Genomic DNA, 27,255 nt, shown 5'->3' on the forward strand with positions numbered 1-27,255 from the left:
TATCACGCAGAGGCAGTTTAGGCGTTCCATTTACGGCGCACTTATTTTCGCTCTGTTGTTGTGGCGCCCACTAAGCGCGTCAACAAGACTAAGTAACAGTTTTGTTTTGGCGTTTCGCCTGTTATATTGACGTTTTACTTGTCGTGTAGGCGCACTAACACACCAGAACGACACAAAGGAAGGCGAAAAACGACAACTGCGAAAGCACGCAAGAACGATATCGCAAAAAAATCTTCATATAAAGAACGGGGAAAAACGTCTTAAAATATGCATAGACATAAAGCAATGTAGAAATTGTTTTTGTTCTTAACTTTGTTAAATCTTTTATTTAAGGTTTGTTTTTGTCCATATTGGCGACAAAATGTTGAAATTGCATCATCTTTCAATGCTTATATTTTCGCCGACCTTTAAAAATATAGGTGTTTATTGTAATTATTCATGATGCTTAATTTTATACGTATATCTGCCATGTGACCCCAGATTGTGCCGATGGGACTTAACACCCAACAAACAATGACATTATGATTATCCTTAAGCAACTTACCCTTTGAACTGTGTCGGGTTTTTAGACTTCTAATGGCCCTTAAAAACGAATGTCCTTTTCCTTTCTTGAGGATGGGAAACAAAATTAACAGGTTAATTAAAGTCACATACGGCAATTGCTTTAAAGATCCACAACAAATGAAATATGATTCATTACGTTCGCAGAAGAAATAAATAAGTAAAAATATTTTAGTGTAGTAAACACTGGCATTCAGGAGGTTCGATTCATGATGTGATTAGTGTAATTAATTCATGAAATGATTAATCGGTAGGTGATAACATTACGTTAACATATTGTTTAAGGTAGGTCTAAATTGTCCATCTTTAAAAATCATGGAACAGTTCGAATACATTATACATAATCAAATAAATTTAAGAACTTCATTGAATGACAGTAAGTGTCTTTTATCATCTGTTATCAACTGCATGTAAGTACTTCACACTGGCAATAAAGTATGTTGAAGTGCAGTTGTGCACTAAATTACTCAACTTTAAAGAGAATGAAGTCATTTTATTTGTATACAATAAAGATTTGTACGTTTTCGTTACTCCGGGTATCAAACGTTATCAGTAAATATTGACTATCGATATATTCAAGTACAGAAGATCAATCGCTTAGCTCATGGGCATGATTTTGCAATCTTTGACACTTTGTATACATATACAACTATCACAGCAATGATTTTTATCAGGAATGCCAAGTGGAAAGCATAACTTTAAAATACATGCAACGCCAGTCATATTTAAAATAACTTAAGTGCATGTTAAAATTAATGTGTCGTAGAGGGAGGATAAGGAGGCCTCCATGTTATTGATGTCAATCAAGAGAGACATATACCTTGAAATCTGGCACATCTTTAACCTTTTCCATAAAACATTCATAGATCGGCTTTGGATAAGTTCGTTTTAATGTAGAGTTTAATGTTCACATATTTTACGGGTCCGCTGCTTTGATATCACGGCTGCATATTGTTCTGTATTCACTATGCACGTATATCACAATGGTATTACACAAAAGCCATTTTTGAGGATTTATTTCTGTCTGATACATTAAAAATCTACAAACAAGAAATAAACAAATACATGAAAGTAAAAGAAACAGCATATCGAATCATCAACTTTACTGAATTCACATGAAAAATCTTGTCGTCTTAGAAACACACCATACATTATATTGAGTTAACAATATAGACAGATAAACAAAGTTCATACTATTCTTAGTTTGCTGAAAATAATGCAAGAATATATGCAGCATATATTTGGCATATACAGAACAATTCTAACAGTTATATATGTCAAATGACTCTCTAAGCACATATCAACATCAAAACACTTTTGAAGAAAACAAAGTCAGCAATGTAAAATCAGTTCCAATAAATAATTGTCAAATTTATTCACGCTTCTTATTACAAACATGTTATATTTATCAAGTATATACATACTTTTTTCATCAGAACAAGATCTATATTTATCTTAAAATGTAGCCTGCTTAAAAGTTGTTTATCAGACTTTGGTCAAGTAAATGATTTGTTTGAAACTTCAACACTAATCATTTAGATATATTTATGCACGATACATGTTAGATTTTCACTGGGTTTATCTTTGAAATATGATTTTCCTATCCGGGTTGCTCAAAACAAGATATGGTAAACGTATATAGCCTGAGGAATGGCGTGAACATAAAAAACACAGAAACTTGGAGAAAGTACCCATCCTTTGACCTCTGCTCCCATTAAAATCTTACCCGGTGTCTTTTATCATTTTAAAACAAACTAAGCATAGGTATAGTGTATAAAACACTTTCTTTTACGATTTCAGCATATTTTAATCAATGCTCTTTATATTAGTTTATACTAATTTATTTTAGCTCGATTGTGAATTGGAACCACTCTCGAGTCCGCTTCCTGGAAAAACCAGTACTGGTGTCATATGAGAAGTCATGGTCATGACCCCAATAGGGCTCGAACCCACGATCCCTGGATTGAGAGGCCGACACCTTATCCACTAGACCACCGCTCCCCTCTTTATATTACAAGATAGAAATTAGTAAAAAGTTTTGAAATAATAACCTATCAATCCTTGGTATCAATAGACGGGTATGTAAGCATTCCATTCAATGACACCGCTCCTGAAAACTGTTTCGTCAAGAAATCAGCAAACAATTTTTCTTCTGTGGAACACTTCTATGGCGAATGGGTACTAACTTGATATATGCTTTAGGCCGGAAGAAACGCATACCAAAATTTATTCTTCTTTAACTTCATTGAGCCCGGTAATAACTAGCCGAGAAGTGTTTACCATGGTATACTATGGCACTCTGTTTACTAATTTTGGTACCCGAGGCATGCCGTGGTACAGAGCGGGTATGCAGCACTAAGAAGTGCCAATTCCATACTTTCCTATCTTGTAATATAAAGAGAATAGCTGGTAATTTAAAGACACTCTTCAATATGCTAAAATGGGAACAAACATGGTCTGTGGTCTCCACCTGCAGCTATGCAAAGTTCTTTTTAAAATGCTAAAAAATACTGAGTAACAGTTGGCAGGTACGAGTGAGAGGGGATCTGACCCATGTATCTTTTATAAAACTGTCATATGTTTGCACAATATTCATATATATAGCCGGAACTTATTAGAAATGTTTATTACATATTATCACCATTCGGCTACCTTGGCTGTGCAACCAGATAGACTGGAAATAAATTAGGAAATTATACATAGTTTTAAAACAACTTGACTTTTAGCTCAGATTGTTTAGATATCCTAATATTTTTCAAATGCAAAAGTAAAATATGAAATTATATTGAAATTTAGGTTAAGTATTTTCATATTAAAGAGGATAGTAACTAATCTGTAAAAAATATAATAAAACTTATAGTTCTAATAGGGATATATGTCTAGTGTCCATTTCTCCTTAAATAGATAGCTGACAAAATATTCAAAGAGTGGAAGCAATCATAAAATGCTGCTTAAGATTTGACTGACAACATTTCATATAGTGCTTTCAAAATGAGCAAAGAGGTTTCATATAAGTGTTCTGTGAAAAAAGTCTTATTTACAGCAATCACACTTACACTATTGAGATAATTCACATAATTCCTGTCACTGTGTAGTCAAAAAGCTTCTACTAACATAAATAATGCAGTCCTACAAATGCACTTCATTTCACATAATTTATTGAAATAAAGACTCTAGAATAGTATTCACATTTAGCATGTTTGAATCACTATTTTACAGTCTCAGTATTTTGTGATCATTCTGTGAGCATCAAAGTTTCAGTACAACACAGGATATTAATATATGCACGCTTAAAACAAAGTAAAATGTAATGATGTATATTAGTACCAGCTCGTATACAAAACTCTTTCATGCCGCGCGTGACGTCACTTCCACAGGTCAAATCCATTTTGGTCACAAGAATGTAATAGTTATTTACTGCCACTTATGTTCTAGGTAAATTGAGACTAATTATGAGCGTTAATGGAAATCAGACTGAATCCATGGAGATCTATACTTTTGAAAAGATATCTAAAAAGGACAAAGTCAGTGGAAAAGGGCAGTGTAATGGGAGTGGAATGATTGAACAAATCAGTATGTCTGTACCTCTACGGAAAAGAGACATCAAATACGAGCAACTCGTCGGCATCGTCCATGCTTACAATTATCTGGCTACGTGATCCATTGTAAGCGATACAAACAGGATTTTCTAAGCCATTTACTTTGCTGAGGACTGTTCCTACAAACCTACACCTGTCGTCAATCTGCTGTACATTATGGGAATCAACAGAGGACACCAAGATATTCTGATCTGGTAAAGCTGATATCCCAAAAGCACTTGTTAGAGAAGTACTTTTGTACTGATTCAGCTTCTTCCCTGTCTTGTCTATAATTATAACTTTACTGCCCATGTCTGTGACGAAAAGCTTTGTTTCGTCTTCGTTAGCTGTGATATGGAGAGGAGTTGTAAACAGTCTTCTGCCCATATCGTCAGTCTCAATGGCACAGAGTAGGTTACCGGTCATATCGTATTTTCTGATATGACCTTGTCCATTGTCGTCATTCCCCCCTTCACATGTTATGAATAAAGCATTATCCATGCAACAAATATAATTGCATGAACAGTTGGTTGGGAAAGATTTCATCAACATCATACTGGTCTCCGTATAGTTCAGAAATTGAACTGTCTGGCTTTCTCTCAATGTGACAGCCATTTCACCAGGCTTAGTGGGACAAATACCTAATGGACCTCCCTTTAACTGCATAAGATCTTTGTTGCCGTAAGATTCGTCAAGTCTCTTTATACAGTCATTTGACAGATCCGTCAGAACAACTGTTCCATCGGGCAGTGTACAAATATCACTGATACCACATGTCTCAAAGTCGCTGTCAAATTGTATGTTAATGTTTCCCTTCAGTTTTGTTTGACATGGAAGATTAACCTTTGCCAGTCCTTTAGTTTTGTCAAAAAATGTTTTGATATCTTTATTTAAAGAGATACTGATGCCCTCAAAACCGTCAACATTAGTAACAATTTTACTTAGATCGTCACGTAAAGTCTTAACCTTTTCCTTTCGCCCTTTTGACTTTGTCTCACTATCAAATTCAGTCTGTGTCAAAGTTTCGTCAATTTGAGAAAGATATCGATCAATCTGGTCAGCTATTGCCTCCATTTTACGAGTTATTTGTTTACATCTCTCATTCACCATATCTATAGACTGTTCTTCAAGTTCTTCAAGTCTGGATACTAATTCTCTCTTGTAACGCCCAATGTCTTTGATCACGTGTCTTTTTGTTTTTACAACTTTTTTTATTTCTTCTTGAACTGAAATCCTTGTAGCTTCATACTTTCTTCTTACAGTTTTCATATCTTCTTGAAAGGTCTCGAATTCTTTACTGCATCTGGACTCGTTGATAGTTTGTGAAATGGTGGATGTCTGCTTGTACGCCCTGTGAAGAAGAAGTACACTAAAACAAGGTAAGAAAACAGGTGTGTGAATCAAAAATTGAGATTACATCGATAGCTAATATGTAACATTTTTATTTCGTTTACCAAAATGCGTTCCAGCGGTATTTCTATCTATACAAAAATATAGATTAACAAAAATGATGTAGCTTATCTGAAAAGAAGTCCATTTTATTCTTCTTAAAACTGTCCTATTCTTACAATAATGTTTATATCAAATTATCTACCAGTCTGTTACTTTAACCTGGTCTTGGGTGGGGTGGGGAGGGAGAGCCGTCACTAATGTTGGAAAAACGCTAATGCTTCTGATTTGAATGCAATTGTTACTACTAACGACATGTTTCTGGTTTATTTTTTATATTTGTATTATAAACATGTATTTCCGCGTTTGCAATAAAATATGTTAAAACTAACCAAATGTATACAGGACATGTACATCTTCATTTTTTGGAAAAAGTACGCAAAGGATTCAAACAATTTATTAGTTGCCGTATTAAAAATAGCAATAACTCGTTACGAAATTTTATAAACTTCTTCCCCTTGTTTAAACCAGGGACAGGAATTATTTTCTTTAAGCAAAAGACATACATTGAATATATATCAAACAAACATAGAAATATGCAGGTGCTCTCTGATTAAGATATGAACTACTCAATAGGCAAGTCCCTGTAATATCTTGTTTCAGTAAAGATAAAAGACAAAATCTAAACAGACCTAATATTATTCATAAAGTGCGTGCAAACATTCCACTTTTGTTCAATCATATCAGGAAGTTTGATGGTTACGATAATGAATTTTACGCATATACGCATCGTAAATCCACTTATTAGTAACGTAAGTAAACTGCAAAACTTAATTTAAGAAACGAGTGCACCTGTGACGATTACCCTTCAGAAGAACCCTTCGGCTAAAGCGTATTCTTTACTAACAACCCTAATTGGTTTAGCTCAGTAAAAATGAAATGTTTTCACTTTTCTGGCTTGTGTTCTTACTGCTTTTTTATGTAAGCAATTAACTTTTTCTGTTTCGATTTTAACCACAACTTACTGCAAAAGATAGATTTTTGTTTTATTTTTCGCATGTTTTTGGTATTTATATTCAAGTTTGATGATATTACCAGTAAACTTTACTGTTATTACCGATTTGTTATTAAATAAGCCATGCAAGGAAGATATAAATGGTAAGGCAGAGCAATTAAAGTAGTTTCACGTCAATAAAGAGGTAAAACATACAAAATTATAAATATATCTGTGTCTTTTTCATCATTTTAAAGCATGATTATTCAACGACAGGCGGGGGCTGTTAACAAAAGCACATTGTAGAACCTCAATAACTTTTAAAAGATATATCAGAAGTTTACCATATTTGTATATACGATGCAAGTAATACATTATTAAATGAGATTTTAATAAAGGTTAAAGCTTCACAGAATATATATTGTGTTAGTCGGTCTTCTTGGAAGGAATAATTAGCCTACACTGCTCGCATGTATTTCGTTTTTAGAGAAATAAATTTGAAATGTAAAAGACAAGTTGAATTCATTTTGTTTACTTCAAACAAAGTTCCTATGTATCATATTAAATTATGTAAAAATGAAACAGAGAATAATTTGAAAGTGTAATAAATTTAGAGATTGAAATACTTTTAACTGTAGTTATATTTCGTATACATTAAACTGTAAAGATTTTCACAAACCTCTGGTCCTCTTCGGAACAAACTTTACAACATTTAATGCCATGATCTGTACAACAAAGCGTGGGTTTTTCATCAAGATGATCCTTACATCCTTCCACGGTTGGGCTTTCTATGATCACAATCTCCTCTTCCATTGGGACGATGATCTGATCAACAGTTAGATTTTGTTATTTTATTTTTGGAACATCTATCTGATCTATGTTAATGTAGAGTTTCTTCTTCGGAACAATGACATCGAGCAATAGCAAGATCACATATTACCACAGTGTTCAAATGAACTCTGACCTATATCCGCACAGTTTTTTCTACCTTGTATAAAAAGCGCTGCTACATCTTTTAATGATGCGTTGAAACTTTTGATTATTCAAACGTCGCTCTACAAATATTAAATTTACTATAGTCCACTGAACAATGTAGACGGCGCTCTGTATAGATAAAGACTAGTCTACTTCCTGAAAGGAATGATTTATAAATGCGATAAAGCACAAGTTTATATAAATTATGTTTCCGATCAGTCTTGTCATAGCCGTTTAAAACCAACTGAATTATGTTAAATTACCCAAATAACCTTCATAAATTAGGCCTAAAAATGTTTGTTTCCGGTATCCCGACCGACCCTAATTTTTTTATCCGACCTTAAATGTTTTTATGGCCTTGGAGATTTTTTTCTCAACTTTAAAGTCACAACCCCCTTATTTGTATTTATTTTTAACACAAAAATAATTTCCGAAAAGTCCTACTTAATAAGAAAACAATCCAGAAAAAAATACCGACCTACCTACCCTAATTTTTAGCATGTTACCGGAAACAAATATTTTTTTCAGGTCTTAAAGGGTGGCTAAGTTATTTTATGTCGATGTATAAAAACTGCGAGAGGAGAAAGATAGGGTGTATAATAAGTTTTAATCAGATAAAACATTGCAATATGAAAGTCCATGACATACGATACTGCTGTTGACTGTTAAATGACCTAACCTACTTGCTCATAATAGTATATAGTGTCACTAGGATGCGCATATATACTGCTCTATTTAAGAAAATGTATTTCAATCCATTTGTACCGTGGGGTCTTTATTTAACTCAACTAGTTAACATAGTCTTTTCCTCTGGTCCATATATATATTAGAATTTTGATGTGTGTTAATATCAATGTCTTATAAATATTATTGTCCGTGTGTTAAATTATGTTATTTTAAAAATAAATTGAGCTAGGTCGTTTTATTTTCTTTATATATTTTTTTTCAAATAAACAAAATTTGATAGTCTACGGAAACTCTTCCTTTTAAGAAACTCTGATGTAATTTGTAAATGTATCTTTTTCTTCATAATATCCCGTTTAACAATAATTGTCGGTGAAACGAACAGACCGCATAAAACTGGGTTAGTTTCTTAGTAGGAAGTCAATTAGTCAATGGAGACGGTGTTATTACCACATCCTACTAATCCACCGATAATTTTTGACAGTGACGTCTTTTTGTCAACAAACTATAAATAACCACGGTATATCCCCAAACGGATGTATACTTATAATAGATAGAAATATGTCCTTATCATATGCGAAAGGTATGGCCCAGTGGATGTGTTGGCTACTTGTCACGCAGGCGATGTGAGTTCGAAGCCAGTGGTAGGCGAGGTATATTTTATGTATTTTTGTTGTTGTTGCAAAATATATATTATTTGGAAGACCAGTTACATTTGCTTTCCTTGATTTGGAAATAAATATGTTTGATCTTGTTAGTTTTTTTTAACTATCAGCCAGTTATCTTAATATGAAGTAAACCAAATGTTAATGCAACATATGCCTGTCTCACCGTCAGTCCATTGTGTTTTAGAATATATATTGCTTTCTAGTTATTCTCAAAAGGGCTCGTTACAGTTAAAAACGTGTTCATAGCCATTTTAGCCATTTTCTACACAATTTGTTCTGTACGCATAATTCGTGAAGCACTAGAAAATCAAGATAACTATATAGTTGAATAAGAAAATACCGTGCGGGAAAAAAGTTCCGCCGACCGGATTCGAACTCGGTATCTTTCGGTTACTACGACAGCGCCGTTATCCTCTGGGCTACATATCCATGCAGGCAATATGTAAAGAAACATAATGATAATCCAGTACAATATAAGGTAAACATTGGAAAGTAAACACAATATGACGTCACTGTCAGGTATCCCTGGTCTGATAGTAGTATGTTTGTATATTTAAGAAATAATAAGTTCCCAAACGTGGTTTATCGTAGAATAACCCGAGTTTTGAGTTCTTATGCGTAAGAATATCACGAAGGCCGTAGGCCTGAGTGATATATTGTTTCGCATAAGAACGAAAAACTCGGGTTATTCTATGAAAAATCACACTTGGGAACTTATTATTTCGATTCTAACACGACATACTAGTATCAACAGTGTTAGAAAAAAGTGGTAACTACTTTTTACGACCGCGCTACACACCTGGACCGGATGACGTCATTGCAGGCGAGTGGTATATTGCAGAATAACCCGAGATAGATTTTGCTCTACATGTATGTAGGTTATTTTCTGGTCGTGTTAGAATAATTATTGTTTGCTAAGTATTTTGTGGTTTCAAGAGAAAAATGAACTGACCTCTTTAATCGTGTTATTATTTATTTAGGATAACTAAAAAAAATCTAGTTTCAGTAGAATTTTCCTGTTGAGTTTTTGACCAAGCTGAATATTGCAGTTGGTAATATAATACCAACACGGAACAATTCTACAGTTTAATATCGTTCTCAAATAACATTCTTTATCCGTACTATCTTATATTTTTGTATCCTACACGCGTTGTGTGCAACGTTAACGTATTTTTTTCCGGTTTTATGTTCATGATATCCGACCAATAACTCGTATTAGTCTACCAAAATTTTGTTTAAAAAAAGTTTGTTTAATTTCTATGTAATGCGTGGTACACTTGTTTTTACGTGTTACGTAAGCTATGACCATGCCGTATCCTTTGAAGTAACAACATACATTTCTTTTCATTCAACGAAAGCCCAGACTGTCAAGGAAAAACAGTGTAACAATATCTTGTGTGATTCACAGTCACACTATTTCATCATTGTTTTCTTTACTGAAAAACAAAGAGTTCTTCTTATCTTTTGAAATTACTGGCAACTAGTTTCATCTTACTATCCTCTTTGTGTATTTTTTTTTTGTGTTTTGTGAAGGAACGCACAAGGAAGTTAAATTTTTTGATAGCAATCATGGCCAAAAATGTCGCGAGGCGCTTTAACATAATACTGACAGGGTGTCAAATGTCTATGTGTTCACTTTTAAAAATAGTTGATTTAATTTGTATTCTAAATATGGACTTAAAGCGTGACAGGAGAATTAAATATACAAGGAAAATGTGTTTGCCATAGTTCTACTATAACGTAAATTTGAATAATTCAATTTGCGATAGCTTGAAAAAAAAGATCAATGTTCTAAGATAGATCAACGCGTCAAAACGAGGTTCTACCCTCCAAGATATGATTAAACAGAACGTGGTTTACTAAATAGACAGAGCAAAATATTAAACCGTGTCATGCTGGACACAACTGATTCAGCCTATGAGACCAGCGTACATCTGCACTGTTCGATATTCAGTCAATATCTTTTTAACAAACACCCCTTTAAACAATTAATAGTATTGTCCAAAAGTTCATTATAGAAATTTAGCAGTGTAGACACGGAAGATGTCCTTGCGCTTCAGGAAACACTTCAGACACTTCGAGCACTTTTTAGAGTTTTATCATATCATGATTTTGAAAAGTATTGATTCCAAAGATAACTTTGTCAAAAGTAATACTAGCGGGCTACGAATGTTAGTGGTAGAATTCATTCTTGCTGCAAAATCATCAAAACAAGAACTATAATTGAGCTGTGCCATGGGAAAACCAACATAGTGGCTTTGCGACCAGCATGGATCCAGACCAGCCTGCTATATAATTGCTATAGGCTTTGAAAGCGAACAGCATAGATCCTGACCAAACTGCGCGGATGCGCAGGCTGGTCTGGATCCATGCTGGTCGCAAAGCCACTATGTTGGTTTTCTCATGGCGCGGCTCAGTTATTATCATTAATATTATTGTAATCATTTTCATATACTTGTATAAAATTACGTGATAACAAAGCGATGTGGATAACAGATTGCATGATGTTTTATGAACAGTGACATGAGAGTTGTTGCATATTTCATTACCTCTCATGAACAGACCTAGTGAAACCGAGTCTACTACTATTTTGCTTGGTTGCATTCTTTGCTTCTAAATGATCATCTTATTGAATATATACTTATTTATGGTGTTTATTTTATTTAAACAAACCATTTAATATAACCACAGGATAACGGTGAACCCTCTCATACGAAAAAAAAAAAAACCAAAAAAAAAAAAAACCAAACACGAAAACTAAAGAAGATATAGGGATATTTGTTTGCATCAGCGTAAGATTGAAACATCTTTCACGAGTAAACACCAGATGCAATAGTTTCACAAGTGGCAAGTGAAAGATATGGTGTTAACGAGTGAATGATGTTTTGAACTCACATGTAAAACAATTATACTTTTTATTTAATTTTTTTTTGGCTAAGTTTTAACATTTTATAGTTTCTTACCAGTGAAAAATATATTAGGCATTTTAACTGTGAAAATACCAGGGATATTGTACTCTAATATACTGTTTACTGAAAAACATATAATAAAAAATAGATTTTGAATCCGTGAAAATGCATAGTCTTACAAAAAAATCACATTTTAATCTAATCTTGTGTTTATCGAAAAATACATGAAAGACCTTTCATCTCCCGTCGAAGGTGGAGAGATATTGTTTTGACGCTGTCCGCTCGGGAGTAAAAGCAGCGTTTTGCCCGTTTGATTTGTTGGAAAAAAAAATGAAAATGCTTATAATTCAAGAAGTATTTCAACAATACCAACTCACATACTTATTGATCAGCACATAACCATTGCTCACATATTGCATTATTTCCTTTAACCAAGTAAAGCAGAGTTTTCCCCTTGATTTTATAAAAAAAAAACGTAACAATGCTAATAATTCAAAAAGAGATTTCAATTAGAAACACTAAACCTCGCATAATGGACTAATTAGCACACGGCCTTTGGTCACATGTAGTATCATCATTCTTGCCCAAGTAAAAGCAGAGTTTTTCTTTAATTTGGTAAATAATAGGGATTTTTGATGCTCCTAAGTAACCTATTGATGGATCTTCGCGGAACTTTACACAAATGGCGGTGGTGCATGCGTATTTTTCAGATATTGCACTTTGTTCTAAAATTAAAAAAATCCTCAGAACAAAGTAATCCATTGATGGAACCAGCAAACCTTAGCATGGTTCTTCTGTACATAACTTGTGAGTATCTGGAAAATAAATATCTTTCAAAATACAGACCCCTCTTTCACGAAACAATTTATTCGGCGGGGGATATAAATTCATGGAATTTACTTGTTGAACTTTAAAGAAAGTGAGCATGAATAATGCATACTTGTTATTAATGTTATCGTTGTGCTTAGTTTTAAAAATGTAATTTGAGTATCGCTATAATAAGAACTGACGCTGTCGTTTAACTGAGGGTTTTCTTGCTGAAAAGTTTGTTTCATTTAAAAATGTCCACATGTATCAGTTTCTTTCAAAATTAAATGTTTTAATTTTACGTGTACAATTTGGATAGTGACTCTATTGCTAAACAGAGAAAAAACTCCTGTCATTTATAATCAATTCGAAAAGTTTTAGTGAAATTGCTTATAATGTATGCAATGTCATATTCGAGTTGAACAGTTTCACATTACAAAATATCTTGTGACGTATCTCGACGATTTTTGCATATGTAATATGTTTATTAGAATTTGGGGATACATGTTTTAATTCTCTTCCGCTTTGTTGAAAAAAAAATGTTTTGTTGGTGACATTTATTCTACATCACTAAAATCGCTTTTTTTTAAAAAAACCCCTAAACCTCTTTCATAAAATAAATATTGCTTTTTGAAAATGATTTAAAACGAAATGGTCACCCCTATTCTTTATGTAATTATTTCCGAAATTGTTGTGTAAAATAGCCAATTATTCAGACCTAGTCCAACTCGTGACGTAATTGTCATTATCATTTCGTTTCAATCAACTAGAGTTACCACACTGGTTAGGCAAAACGACAGCCCTCGCGTTGTTACGTCAGACCGAGCGTATTTGATCGCCAAGGCTCGAGAAAAAATGGCGAATTTTGACACCAATGGTCAGGTAAGGCTTATTTTCTTCCTTCTATTTTCACTTGTATGCACATTCTAGTTAAATGACTAGTCTTACGGAATATCCACACCATCTGTCCATACGCCGAAATATTCTATATCGCTAGAAAGCGAATGGTTTCGTAGTAAAACGCAACAAAGTTTGTTGTGTAATGTTCAAATGACAAACAGACATGTAAAATTGGACATAATTTATCATTGCATTATCAATATCAACGTAATCCAGCCATCTTCGGGTACCTAAACACTCTATATATAAGAGTAATGTTGCTAACGAAATAATTTTTGACGGAAGTATTCCTTATGCCGTTTAAACGCACTTTTTAAAATGCAACGTTAGGGGATACCGGTCGCAATACACCGCTGCTGTTCGAGAACCACTTTCGTAAATGATTTTTACCTAAAACAAACGCCAAATACTTATTCTTTAACGCCGAAGTCTGAATTCTTTATTCTTATACTGCATTTCTGTACGTAGAACTTCTTTTTTTTTACATCAACCTTACTAGTTTTGTTCTTATTACTTCGGTCCTTTTGCTGCGGTGTTTCTGTATGTATGTATTTATCGGTACTAGAGGGCATAGATGTTTCACATTTCATCGTCTATTGCAAAAAAGCCCAGTCAAACGAAGTCTTTTATTTTACTAGGTTTGCAAATGATCTTCTTTTAGATTTTATTAATACTTTACTAATAAACTATAGTAAACTAAAACGTGTCATCATGACAACGTACGTCGTCCTTCTAATTATAAGAAATAATACTTTTGTTAATCATCAATAAAGAAAACTGACTTTTGACAGAATTCTATCACAAATCCAAAAGCTTGACTTTTTCTTTAGCGTGCCAGGGCAAAAAAAACAACAACCCCCCCCCCCCCCCCAAAAAAAAAAAAAACAACATGTCATTCATATCCGAATTTTAGTAATTTTAGTTTGAGACCCAAGTTTCGAATTCATTTTCCCTAGTTTCTTGTTACCTCTTGACCATTGCATCCGCTCTCGCTGTTGTGATATTTTAAGTCGAGGAAGCTACTACTGTCAAGGTATAGCTAGTGGAACAACAGTAGTTCTAACAAGAAGGTAAAATGCCATGATGGGCATATTAATTGTTCATGCAAGAAAAAGCTGGAAGCTAGAACGTGACTTAAGGCGTAAAACATTAAAACTTAAGTCATTAAAGTGAAATGACAGTCACAAACGCTTTGCTTTATATTTTCAGATTTGTGTCATTGCTTAGCAGATCCATGCAGGGGAACGAAATCGCCTGTTCTGTATGTGTCACGAATCACATTACCGTAAAACAAACGATAAAACACACGTTTATGTTATAGCCTAGTGACAGTGTTAAACATTTGATGATACATGTTGACGAAATAATCGGAACACACGTTCACAAGAAAAGACATTTCTTGATCCATGTTGACAAAATAATCGGAAAACATGTTCACAAGAAAAGACAAACTTGAACGGCAGAAAGGACTACATCAATTCAAGTCAACGTGTTGCAGGTGTTCTATGCAGGTATTACCTAAACGTACCCAGTTTGTGGTCGCAATTTCATGGAAAATAGGTGTCGGGATCATTGCAGATGTGTGCATTCATATGCAGAACGACTTGGATACAAGAATGGTATGCGATAAGCAGTTCTTGCATAAAGGACCTCTTACTCTGAAAGAAAATAAACCGCTGACGGAGAAAAGTGAACTTTAAGAAAAAGTGGATTACTATATAATATTATAGTTTACACGTTTCCTCACATTTGAGTAGAATTGTTAGTCTAGCTCACTTCTCTTATGAAATAATTGCACCTACCAAGAAAACATATTTTGTGGTTTTATGCCATATAAATAATTATAATTTTACAATATAAATCTTTAGAAAAATGTAATATCTTTGTAATTTGATATAATTTGGACAGTGAATTTATGTGCATCAGCCCAGATCTTACATCAGTTTTTATTTAATAAGCCTAAAGATGATTCCACGTTTAGCCTCACCCAAGGTCAGGGTCAGTGTGATATTTTCAGTATTATTTCATACACGAATCTTTAAATGGCCGACTTATATTCCATGCAAGTATCCACCCTTGTATATCATTCAGTACGCCGAAAACTTTCACTTTCTAAGCTTAAGATTAATTATAAGTAGTCAAATTTGTGAAAGTCTTTTTCTTGTTAAGCATTTAATTTTTGGATTCAAGATATGATGTTTTTCTCAAGTATATGATAAAAGAATATCAAATTCATGTACACGGCAGTTGTTTAACCTAAGTGTTTTGATAATAAACAGTTTGATATAAGGTTATTGGAATTAACCAGGACGTACTAGTACGTAGGGCAACTGAATTCAAAGTCTCGCCCGCTTAGCTCAATAGGGAGAGCAAAGATGTACGGATCGCGAGATCGTGAGTTCGATCCCCGGTGAGTGTATGTTCATGACAATTGATTGTTAAAGGATAAGTACATATTTGACGTTTGTTTTAGGTAAAAATCATTTACGAAAAGTGGTTCTCGAACATCAACGGTGTATTGCGATCGGTATCCCCTAACGTTGCATTTTAAAAAGTGCGTTTAAACGGCATAAAGAATACATTCGTCAAAATAAGTTCTGTAGCAACCCATTACAGATGTATATAGTGTCTTCAGGTACCAGAAGATGGCTGAATTACGTTGATATTGATAAACAGAGGACAAAGTGTGAACAATTTTACATGTTTCATCGCCACTAGAACGTCACTCGCTAAACTTTGTTGCGTTTTACTCCGAAACTATTCTGTTTCTAGTAATATAAAATATTTCGGCGAATGGAGAGATGGTTTGGATATTCCGTAAGACTGGTCATTTAAGTAAATTGTGCATACGATGGAAAATACAAGGGAAGAAATATGCCTCACCTGAATATCCTTATCTGAATTCGCCATTTTTTCTCGAGCCTTGGCGGTCAAATACGCTCGGTCTGACGTAACAACGCGAGGACTGTCGTTTTGCCTAACCAGTGTGGTTACGGACCAGGACCAGTTCAAACCTATGTCTGAATGTTTTTTATAGCAACATAATGTACACAGAAGGTACTCTGGCTTATACAAGTAATCTAATGTTTTAATTGTGCTTAACCGATAGAATTCTAATATTGTTCGGGCAGATGTTTTATTCTGTTAATAAGTGCAATAAGATCATGAAATGCTGTACAGTATCAACACTCCCTGCTATATTGTATTCTTTGTAGATTTCTGTAAACTTAAAAAAATAATAAAAACACAACAAGAGTTCAGAACGAGATGCAAATTTATTCTGCAAAGCCCTAACATGAAGCGGTCAATCTTTATATAAAGAGGTCAGTAAAGGTTCATTATGTATGATAATGCTATATCTTCCTTTAAAAAAAATTAAACAAAAAAGCCGTGAACCATTATTTGATTAGGTACTTGCTTCTGGAGATCTAATATGAAGATTTAATATGAAGGTTTTAACATGAAACAATCTTAAACTTCAGTAAATATTGTTTATTTTATTTCAAATTAAAGTATGATATACACTTGCGAGGTGTTTCTGCAGTCTGCAGTGCATTCTGATTTTGAGTTTCAGCCATGCTTGTGCGATTTTTTCTCTCACTATTTGACCACTGCGCGTCTGATAACCTGTGCCTGACCTTGTGTCTATTGTAATGGTGCTTTGTTTTCAGTATCATTTTGTTGAATTTTATCTCGAATATTATCGGAAGGTTCTTGATGGAGAATACTGGGCAGAAGTCTGAGCCGAATGGACTTTTTTCATATATTCTGTTAAGGTAACAGTGGTTGAGGAGGTAATTGCGCCATTTAGAGTCCACCTTTTGTATGATCTTTCTCACTCTTTTTGTAGAACTATTGCTGATTTCCAAGTTTTTTCCAAACTGTACCCTATACGATTCACCTTCATAAAGTGTGGGAAATGACTTGGAACTTTTATCATAAAAGTATTTTTGTGCAACACTGCTTTCTTGCAAAGAGTTTCGTAAAGATTTGTGATGGATGAAAGCTGGTTTTAATTGCTCATCTGTTTTATGCAAAATAGATTTTTGACCGTCTGACCATCAACAACTGCGTTAGAGAGTACCCACAATCTAAAAATGCCAAATATGGGCCTGTTTTGCTTTCGTGACAGTGTTTTCACTGATCTTTTAGCAATGGAAACCATTTTCTAAATGAAACATTTGACTGGCTTTACCCAGGTGGAGATGTAAGGTGTTTGAAGTCTAATCTTTTACAAATTTTTAAAACTCTTCGGAGCTTAATTGTGGCTCATTATCAACTTTTAAATTAAGCGTTTCTGCTTGACTTTATCGGGTCATATGTTTATTTGTAAGTTTCCTAATGATAGTTTTGTGTTTTTTGTCTAGTAGTGCGTCTGCTAAAAATAGTTGTTGTACATGTCCGCTGTAATAAGATAATCACGACCGTCAAGCGTGAATAGGTAAGCGGCAATATGCCTCTAGGGTATTTTGGGTAAAATGTGTGATTCATTGGTTCCTATAAATTCGATGTTCTGTGTGTTAGACATAAAGGTAATGCTAATACGTCATTGACATGTTTGACCATGCCTGACCAGAACATATCTCTGGCTCTTTTGAGCGTTTTAATAGTAACGCTAATATGACCTACAGGAACGGCGTTGGTCATTTTAGCACGCACCAATTTGTGGCCGCGGAAATAATGCCATTTGCTGTCGAGAGTTCCAGAACTCTGCAATTAAACTTGGACGCTCTTGTCTTGATTCAGGCATGTCGTCAGAAATAGTTTGTGTCAGCACTTGAACCTGACTGTATCACTGTGTAGCCAATCTGACTGAAGTACTTGATCTTCTAAACGAAGATCTGAGAACGACCCATTCACATACGTCTTCTGTATATTTTGGATTTCCAGCATTGCTATTTTTATTTTAACCAATGAGACGACTTGTTAGAATGTCAAAGAGTAAGAAAAATGTGAAGTTATTCCAGGGCTCGAACTCAGGACCCCTCGATTACTAAGCAAGTTGCCTATCGACTGAGCTAACCGGCTATCTGACATATTTCGACATAAGAATTGTAAATATCAAAAGACAAGGCTTAAGGTAATTTGCTAAATTTTGTAAGTAAAGCTCTGATTGGCTAGCGAAAGGGTCGTCAGAACGAGGCTATGAATAGGTCGTTCTCAGATCCTATGCGTAGCGTAATAGGAGATGTACTTTAGTCAGATTGACTGTGTAGCTACCCTGACCTCGGGTTATATATAAAATTTCTTCATTCACCGGTAAATATTAGTGACACTGCTTGTTGTTGACAGGATACGTTATATACGCTGTCGAGGAAATCCATATCAGGCGAGAGGGAAGGGAAGCTCGAGCCTGATATGGATTTCCTCGATAGCATATATCCCGTATCCTGTCACAAACAAGCAGTATAACGAATGTATCTTGCCGACTACCTTTTTGCATCCTCGCTGTAATTGACATAATCTTTATATTAATAAAGCTACTTGCAGTTACAGCGCAGACTGGAATCCTGCAATCTTCTCAGGCCACCATGCTTTGATTATAGTTGAATGAGTTGATTAACACAAGCCATGAAATGTAAAATGAACTGTATTTTGAAGGAATCACAAAACACAGAAGCTCATTTATACAGGTTGTGAACTGGTTTTGAAAAACTTTTATGTTCCATCCTTTCGAAAAATCATCAGATTACACGATGTCAGAAATGTCTTAAAACTTCGGCTTTCGTCCCGCTTCCTGTTAATTTTTTATCTTGCAGGAAGATTAAATGATTCTACAGCAAACTATTGTCTTACAAATGTGTTAATTCCTTTGCTTTACGATGATTTAACTAAAACAACATTTCAACTTGGCAATCGCGGCCGTCCCATAAAGAGTAATTGTTCTTCTATTGCCACTAACTTCATGAACTCAATTTTGATAGGAAAGAAATAGAACGGCAAAAAAAAATAAAAATGTTTTTTATCTCGGAAACTATAACTATAGCTGGAGTTTATAATCTGACTTGATTCAATTGCGCTAGCGATGCGGCAGCCATTTTGTTCTTAATCAAAATTCATATCTGAAATATACTAGCAGGATATGGAATATATCCTGTCTCCACGTGACGTCTATTGACCAATAGAAATGCAAGGATCTTGTAGGAGGCAAGATAACTGTTGACAACCTATAAACATGTATGTCCGGACCGTCTTATAATTTCGGGTATCTGTCTCTAACAAAGTAACGAGACATTGTATCTGACACAGAGATACTTGGTTTACAGATGTATGTCTTGCTTTACAGTATAGTTAAAGCGTCTTAGGCCCAGAAATATGGCTAGTTTGAGCATAGTATCTTTCTTTGGTGGTTAAGGTATGGGATGCAAAGGTAATGGGCTTACAGTCTTGCAAACACTTGTAACTCATGCCACGAGAACATGCATCTATCTGTAATTTGATCATTTCTTTGGGATGTAGAATGCTAAAACTGATGCCTTTGACATTGCAATTTGAATATTTTGACGACACCGTCTTTAACACTGTCCCAAAATCAAACCGAATCTGGTAACATTTTTCTGCCTGGCCAAAAATCTATGATATATTGCTCTCAGCCTGTTAATGAATTTGCAATTGCTCTCACAGAAAGCTAGGTAAAAAGTATCCGCAGGATTAGAAAGCTTCGGTCTGTTTCGTTTATTTTTAGTTAACTCCGGATAATAATACAAATCGTCGTTGTAGTTTAAGGCTAGAGAGATCAAATCAAGGAGACCACGTGTCGTCTGCACGGGATAATATCGAATACGATAGACGCTCAATAGTATGATTAAGGGCCATATTCATAGTATTCACTCAAACTCACACTTGACTCAAACTTGGGTAAGTATCACTCAAGTGGGCTTCGAGTAGACCTTGCGGGAGTGTGAGTGGGGTTCGAATGTCATATTCATAAATCCCACTCAGTCCTAACTTTCGGAAGGGCAACTCAAGCAATGGTATCATTGTACACAATATATTTATAGGATTATAACAGTACATATGACAACAACATCAAATGTATGCAAAAGTGCTGATCGTTATTTTTTGCAGATCTATTTGCCAAGTCGGAAGTTGTCGTTTTATTGTCTGTCTGAATGTTTGTCCGTCTGTCCATTTGTTTTATATAACGTCCATCAGTCTACTCATCTGTATCATTATTATTATTATTATTAGTAGTAGTAGTAGTAGTAGTAGTAGAAGAATGAAATTTATACTTAAAATACATGAGTTTTTTTATCGCTGAAAGTGAATTTTTTATTACAATGAATACTACTCGTGCCTTTAATTGTTGGCGTTTCCTGAAAGCCAGTGCGCGTAAATTCCAATTACTACAAATATATCATTTGTGAAATAAATGTTTTCGAATGAGATTTGTTTTGTTTTTAAATAACACATTAAATCGGAAGAAATGTTTATATTTTTCAGTATGAATTTTCCTATATCTAGGCCTGTTAAATGCAAATATTTGTTAGTAGGGCGTGTGTTTCTGGGATTGACTGATGAGCCCACATTAGCCTATGTTTCGTAGATCTATATTTAATTTGCCTGTATCTATTTAAAATTATTTTCATATCAATTAATGTCTATTGTTTGCTGCATTTTCATCGTCCTATACAAAATACATTAAAAAGACATACACGACACTATAATCATACCGTCAAATGAATTAAAGATTGGAAAACCTTGACAACTCAAACGTGAGCGATATGTCTTTCTCAATGGCCCACACATCCACCCCGAAGCGTCACCTCCCTACCCAACAAACAAAAGCCAAGCCCCTAAAAGGTAAGAAAAATAATATAAGAAGGTCACTTAAAGTCCAAGTAATTAATCGTAGGTCTGTTGTAGACAAAAAACTTAAATTTAAAAATTTAGTAAACTCCGCAAAGCCCGATATTGTGATAGGTACAGAGTCCTGGCTTAAACCTAAGCATCGCACTAGTGAGGTATTTGACTCAGACCTAGATTACTCTATCTTCCGCCGTGACCGTATCAAGCAGGCAGGCGGAGGGGTCTTTATTGCAATTAGAAACTGTATAACAGCCCAAGAAATGCCCGAACTTCAGTCCGAGTGTGAGGACCTTTGGGTAAAGTTAGACCTGGTAGGTAATAAGTCCCTAGTTATTGGGGCTTATTACAAGCCACATAAATAAGACATTGACAGTTTCGCAGAATTTTCTAAGTCCTTTGAAAAGGTCAATAAAAAGTTTTCAAACGTCTGGGTGGCTGGGGACCTCAACCTCCCAAAAATGGACTGGGACACCAGCAGCCTATCCCCTGAATGTAAGCACCTCACCTTTTACTGTCAGGTTATTGAAACATTTAATGATTCAAACCTAACCCAAATGGTCAACTTACCAACTAGAGGAAATAATATTCTAGACTTATTCCTTACCACAAACCCAACTCTAGTATATCAGGTCAACATCATACCGGGCATCAGTGATCATAATATAGTAGAAACAAAAGTCAATACGTCCGCAAGGATATGTTACCAAAAGCCTCGAACAATTCCCTTGTATAAAAAAGCAAACTGGCAGGAAATCAAACAGTCATTAATTGACTACCACCAGGTTATGACCAATGAAGGTAAATACTCCGCACTAAACACAGAAGAGTTATGGGAAAATTTTTCAAATACCCTAAACAACCTTACAGAAAAATGGATTCCTTCCAAACAGGCAAGTATAAGAGATCACCTTCCATGGGTCAATCAGGACATTAAGAAACTAATCAGAAGGAGGAACAGAGCTTTTAAAAAGGTTAAGAACACTAGCTCATCTTCTGATCGAACGAAATTTCTAGACTTAAAGCATCTAGTGCGGTAAAAGGTCAAAGAGGCTTATAGCCAGTATCTTGAACACATTCTAAACCTGAATAACACTGATGCCTCACTCCCAAATAAACCAAATACTAAGAAACTGTACTCGCTCATTAAACACTCGAGACAGGAATCTTCCTCTATCCCTCCCCTTAAGTATGAAAATAAACTTCATCTGGATGAAGCCCCAAATCACCACTAAACCTCGCCTCGCTCAGTAAAATGAAACTAACCCCAAATGGTAATTCAGTCCCTACTATATGCCAGATATTAGGATAGGTACAAATGGTATTGAGAAACTTCTCAGCAACCTGAACCCCCATAAGGCCAGTGGTCCTGACATAAATCAAGCCTATAATACTTTAAACACACTCTGTAGAATTATTTCCCATCCTTGATGTCATATTCCAGAAATTCCTGGAGGAAGGTTCACTTCCATCCCAGTGGAAATCCGCATATGTTGCCCCCATTTTTAAAAAAGGTGATAGGTCAAATCCAGTAAATTATAGACCAATTTCATTAACATGTGTCCTATGCAAAGTTCTTGAACACATTGTTTCCTCACCAACCATGGTATTCTGTATGACCTACAGCATGGTTTTAGGGGAAAAAAGGTCATGCGTTACTCAGTTAGTTATGTTAGTAAATGATCTGGTCACCTCAGTCTACAATAAAAAACAAGTAGATCTTATACTTCTAGATTTTAGTAAGGCTTTCGACAAGGTTAACCATGAGAAAGTCCTACTAAAAATGCATAAATATGGAGTCATAGGTAACACACTAAGATGGGTCAAAGGCTTCTTAGATAATAGGATCCAATCAGTAGTCCTAAATGGCACTACCTCTGATGCCATCCCTGTATCATCAGGTGTCCCGCAGGGGTCTGTACTCGGTCCTCTGCTCTTCCTAGCTTACATAAATGACCTCCCACAAAACATCAGTTCCAAAGTCCGTCTGTTTGCAGATGACACGGCAATATATCTAACGTTGTCATCTGCAGACCAGTCTGTCACTCTCCAAAATGACTTAAAACTTCTAGAAAAGTGGGAGTTGGAGTGGGATATGGAGTTCAACCCCTCCAAGTGTCAAGTGATCCACGCCACTAGAAGGAAACATCCTAAACCTACCCAGTATTACCTACATGGAGTCCAACTTGAATCGGTCAGCTCAGCTAAATACCTAGGCGTGGATATCTCAAATGACCTATCATGGGACAATCACATAAATAGGTCAACCAAAAAAGCTAACCAAACCCTAGGGTTCTTACGAAGAAACATTAAGGTCAAATCCCAACCCATTAAGACCATTGCTTACCAGACTCTAGTCCAACCCCAGCTTGAATATGCCTCTGAGGTATGGTCGCCCCATCTTTCAGTGCTATTTTCATATATTTTCTTATAGATGCGTATTAACAAAACGTAGGAACTTTACGTCCGTAAACATTAGGTACGTCATGACGTTACAAACCCTCGAAACAGTATAATCAGCAAAGTATCTTGGCATCACTCTTTCAAATGATCTAACATTGAAAATCACATAGAAAATATCACCAAAAAGCAGATCAAACACTAGATTTCTTAAGACGAAACATCAAAGTGCACTCAGACTGGCTAAAGTCAACAGCATACAGGACACTTGTAAGACCTCGAATGGAGTACTGCTCCTCAGTCTGGGCCCCATACACTGAAACTCTCATCTGGAGGCCGTACAACGCACAGCTGCCCGCTGGTTTAAACATGACTACGTAAGAATGTCAAGTGTTACAGACATGTTACCTTCCCTTCAGTGGAGACGCATGTTCCATAACATCCAGAACAACCAGGTTGCCATCCCTGTTTCAGACTACCTAGTCCCTGTCTCTAGATCTTCACATTCATGTCATTCCTTAGTATTCCAATATATCCAGATCAAAACAGATTATCATAAATTCTCATTTTTCCCAGAAGTGTTGTTCACTGGAATGCATTGCCACATTGTCTGGCCCTGAGGTCCCCAGCAGGGGTTTGACTAATTGGAAGATAGATTGATAAATTACTTACGGAAGGTCGTTGGTTCTACCCAGGTGCCCGCTCGGGATGAAATTATGCACGGAGGGGGCATCTGGGATCTTGCTCCACCATCAAAGCTTGAAAGTCGCCATGACCAATAATTGTGTCGGTGCCACGTTCAATCCATAAAAAAACAACAACAACAAATAATGTCTCTAAATACATTATGTTACTTAAAACATGTGCAAATGTTGAGTTCTGCCCAACCCGGGGCTAGAGGGCGTGGACGGTAGCTTGCACTTCAACTACCGTCCATGAACAGGCCAAACTGAGCCTCCAACACTTACGTTTATGTTTTGTTGGGCGAACTGCGGTTTTCCGTTTTTGTGCCTCCATGAGTGGCGGGGGCATATAGATTTGGTCTTGTCCGTGCGTGCATGCATGCGTGCGTCCGAGGTTCGTAACGCGCCTAGCTCGAAAAGTATTTATATAAATTGATGAAACCTTGCACGAGTCTTTATCATGATATGAACTTGAGCGCCTCTTATATCATATTTGGGTCCGCCTACTATTTTCAGAGTTATGGCCCCTGAAATAGTCAAAAATGCACATTTTCATCTTGTGACACATCTAGCTCAAAAAGTATTTAATATAAATGGTTGAAAACTGCAAAAGTCTTTATCAAGATATAAACTTGCACACCTCTTTTTTTGGCTGTCTGCAACCCCTATTTTTAAAGTCATGGCCCCTGAAATAGTAAAAAATGCACATGTTCACCTAATTATGTGCTTAGCTCAAAAAGTATTTGATGTAAATTCATGAAACCATGCTTGAGTCCGTATTATGATGTGACCTTGCACACTTGGCATTCTTCTTGAGAATCCTAGCGCTTATTACAGAGTTTTTTTCCTTGAAGTAGCCAAAATAGTGTTTTTTTTATTCTCATAGCTTAAAAAGTATATGGCTTAGAATTATAATGAATTATTTTCATAAAATGTTAGTTGACGCTATACTCCATTAAGACTGCAAACATGTGAATTATTGCCACTTATTTGTGACAAATGTACCAGTGGGGGCACACCCTGTGTCCTACAGACATAATCTAATTTTATTTCATCCATGCGGCGGCGTCCGCGTCGGCGTCCCGAATTGGTTAAGTTTTCGTATGTAAGCTGGTGTCTCAGGAACCACTTGTGGGAATGGACTGAAACTTTACACACTTTTTCACTGTGATAAATTGACTTACACTGCACAGGTTCATTCTATAACTCTATTTTGCTTTTGTATAAAATTATGCTCCTTTTTCGACTTAGAAATTTGTTATTAACTTTATTAAATAGAGGATATTTGTTTGTTTCAGTGAAATATCAATTTTATTACACAAGTGAGTATCAAAAACTGATATTTTCACGAGTGGCTAGTGAAAATGACTTTTTTGGTGGCCATGAGTGAAATAAAATTGATATTTCACTGACGCAAACAAATTTTCTTTTTATCTCATGTGTAAAACTCTACTTTTGTTGCGTAATTTATAAAATGTCGAAAATCGCGGGAAGGGTCAGCAGAAAGCATAACAAAAAATGACGTCATTTTAACGACGTCATCGTCATTATGGTCTCCGGTATTCATAACGCTCGGTATACAATTTGACTTCAATCGTGAGGGAGGACCGGAACAAGTTCGGCGAAAACAGTTTAGTTTTAGTTTTAGTTTATTGAATAAATCAAGGCCCAACTGGGCATGTGATATGACAATAAACAACAAACAGAATATCACATACAAATGGCAAGAAAACAAAACAATAATGATCAATATAAAAAAAAGAAGAAAACTTATTTGCATGATATAATATGACAAAATACACAAAGTTGAATGGATGACAGTAAAACAAATGATGAATATTGGAGAATGAGAGTCTGTATTACTGGTTAAAAAAAGAAATAATTTTCTTACAAAATATTGACAGATTTAACAATTTTGCCTTATCATCTATGTTCATTAACTGAGAGAACTTATAAGTATTAGGATATGAAAAATATTCACTATCAATATATTTATTTCTAAAATTATTAAAAAAGGGACAACATATTAGATAATAATACTCATCGCCTAGTTGCTCAAGATCGCATAATTCACAGATTCTATTATTCCGATGCAAGTTATAAAAACGACCAGATTCGATAGGCATCTTATGATTGTTACAACGAAATTTTAGAAAGGAAATAGCTAAATCCTGAGGCAAAATATTAAGATAACATTCAAATCCAAACTGATTCTTATACAGCCGATAATTTAAACATTTACTAGATTCATGTACAAAAGAGCTCCAGTTTTGCATAAACTGGTCTTTAATTCTTGTTTTACATATATTTCTGAACTGATTAACAGAAACAGTATCTAATGGAAAATTATTCCAAAAGTTTGTAAGACCCAAACTATCTAAAGTAGTATGAATATATTTTAGCCATGGAAATTTCAAGTTATGGACATCGTATAATTTTCTAGTTGTGGAATACAATACATAACAAATTTTATCAGATTTAGAATGCAACAGTTTACACCAAAAATTTAATGCACGACTTTTTATTTGTAGAGATATAGGTAAAATACCCAGCTCCCCAAAAATCATAAAAGTAGGAGTAGATTGTTTAAGATTGAGGATTAATTTTATATACTTTAATTGAAAACGGTCAATTATATCAATATTTTCACAGCCCCAAACTTCAGACCCATACATGAGAATAGGGGCAATCATGGTATCAAATAAACTTAGCTGCATGTCAACTGGTAAGTTGAGCTTGCGACTTTTTGAAATCACAGCAAACATTGCTTTACGAGCTTGATAACAATATCTTTTTTATTAACATCAAACCTACCATTATAAGAAAATTTAGTACCAAGATAGGAAAAATAATCTACAAATTCAAGTTCGTTACCTTCAAAAACAAAAGAAGGTAGATTAT

The 27,255-nt window shown here is 35.0% G+C and overlaps 2 protein-coding genes across 2 annotated transcripts in view; both read right to left on the reverse strand.

Annotated features, from left to right (window-relative positions):
* Positions 1-1,560: 1,560 nt before the first annotated feature.
* Positions 1,561-7,684, reverse strand: LOC123531383 (uncharacterized). Its single transcript, XM_045312260.2, has 2 exons — positions 7,202-7,684; positions 1,561-5,490 (listed from the first exon to the last, which is right to left on the reverse strand). Exons 1-2 carry the CDS (start codon positions 7,333-7,335, stop codon positions 4,149-4,151), a joined length of 1,476 nt encoding a protein of 491 aa, XP_045168195.2. The 5' UTR covers positions 7,336-7,684; the 3' UTR covers positions 1,561-4,148.
* Positions 7,685-23,865: 16,181 nt separating this feature from the next.
* The window catches only part of LOC123532488 (uncharacterized), a 41,584-nt gene continuing 38,194 nt past the window's right edge, over positions 23,866-27,255 (reverse strand). The window contains exon 7 of the mRNA XM_053518179.1: positions 23,866-24,044. Within this exon, the coding sequence (XP_053374154.1) occupies positions 23,866-24,044 (179 nt within the window). The remainder of the gene's footprint in view (positions 24,045-27,255) is intronic.

Source organism: Mercenaria mercenaria, chromosome 11, assembly GCF_021730395.1.
Source record: "Mercenaria mercenaria strain notata chromosome 11, MADL_Memer_1, whole genome shotgun sequence".
In the NCBI taxonomy this organism is placed as follows: domain Eukaryota; kingdom Metazoa; phylum Mollusca; class Bivalvia; order Venerida; family Veneridae; genus Mercenaria; species Mercenaria mercenaria.

Excerpts from the sequence above, each read along its gene's own strand:
- LOC123531383 (XM_045312260.2), bottom strand. The coding sequence starts at position 7,335 with ATGGAAGAGGAGATTGTGATCATAGAAAGCCCAACCGTGGAAGGATGT. Across the intron at positions 5,491-7,201 it reads TGTTCCGAAGAGGACCAGAG|GGCGTACAAGCAGACATCCA; the intron begins GTTTGTGAAAAT and ends TCTTCTTCACAG.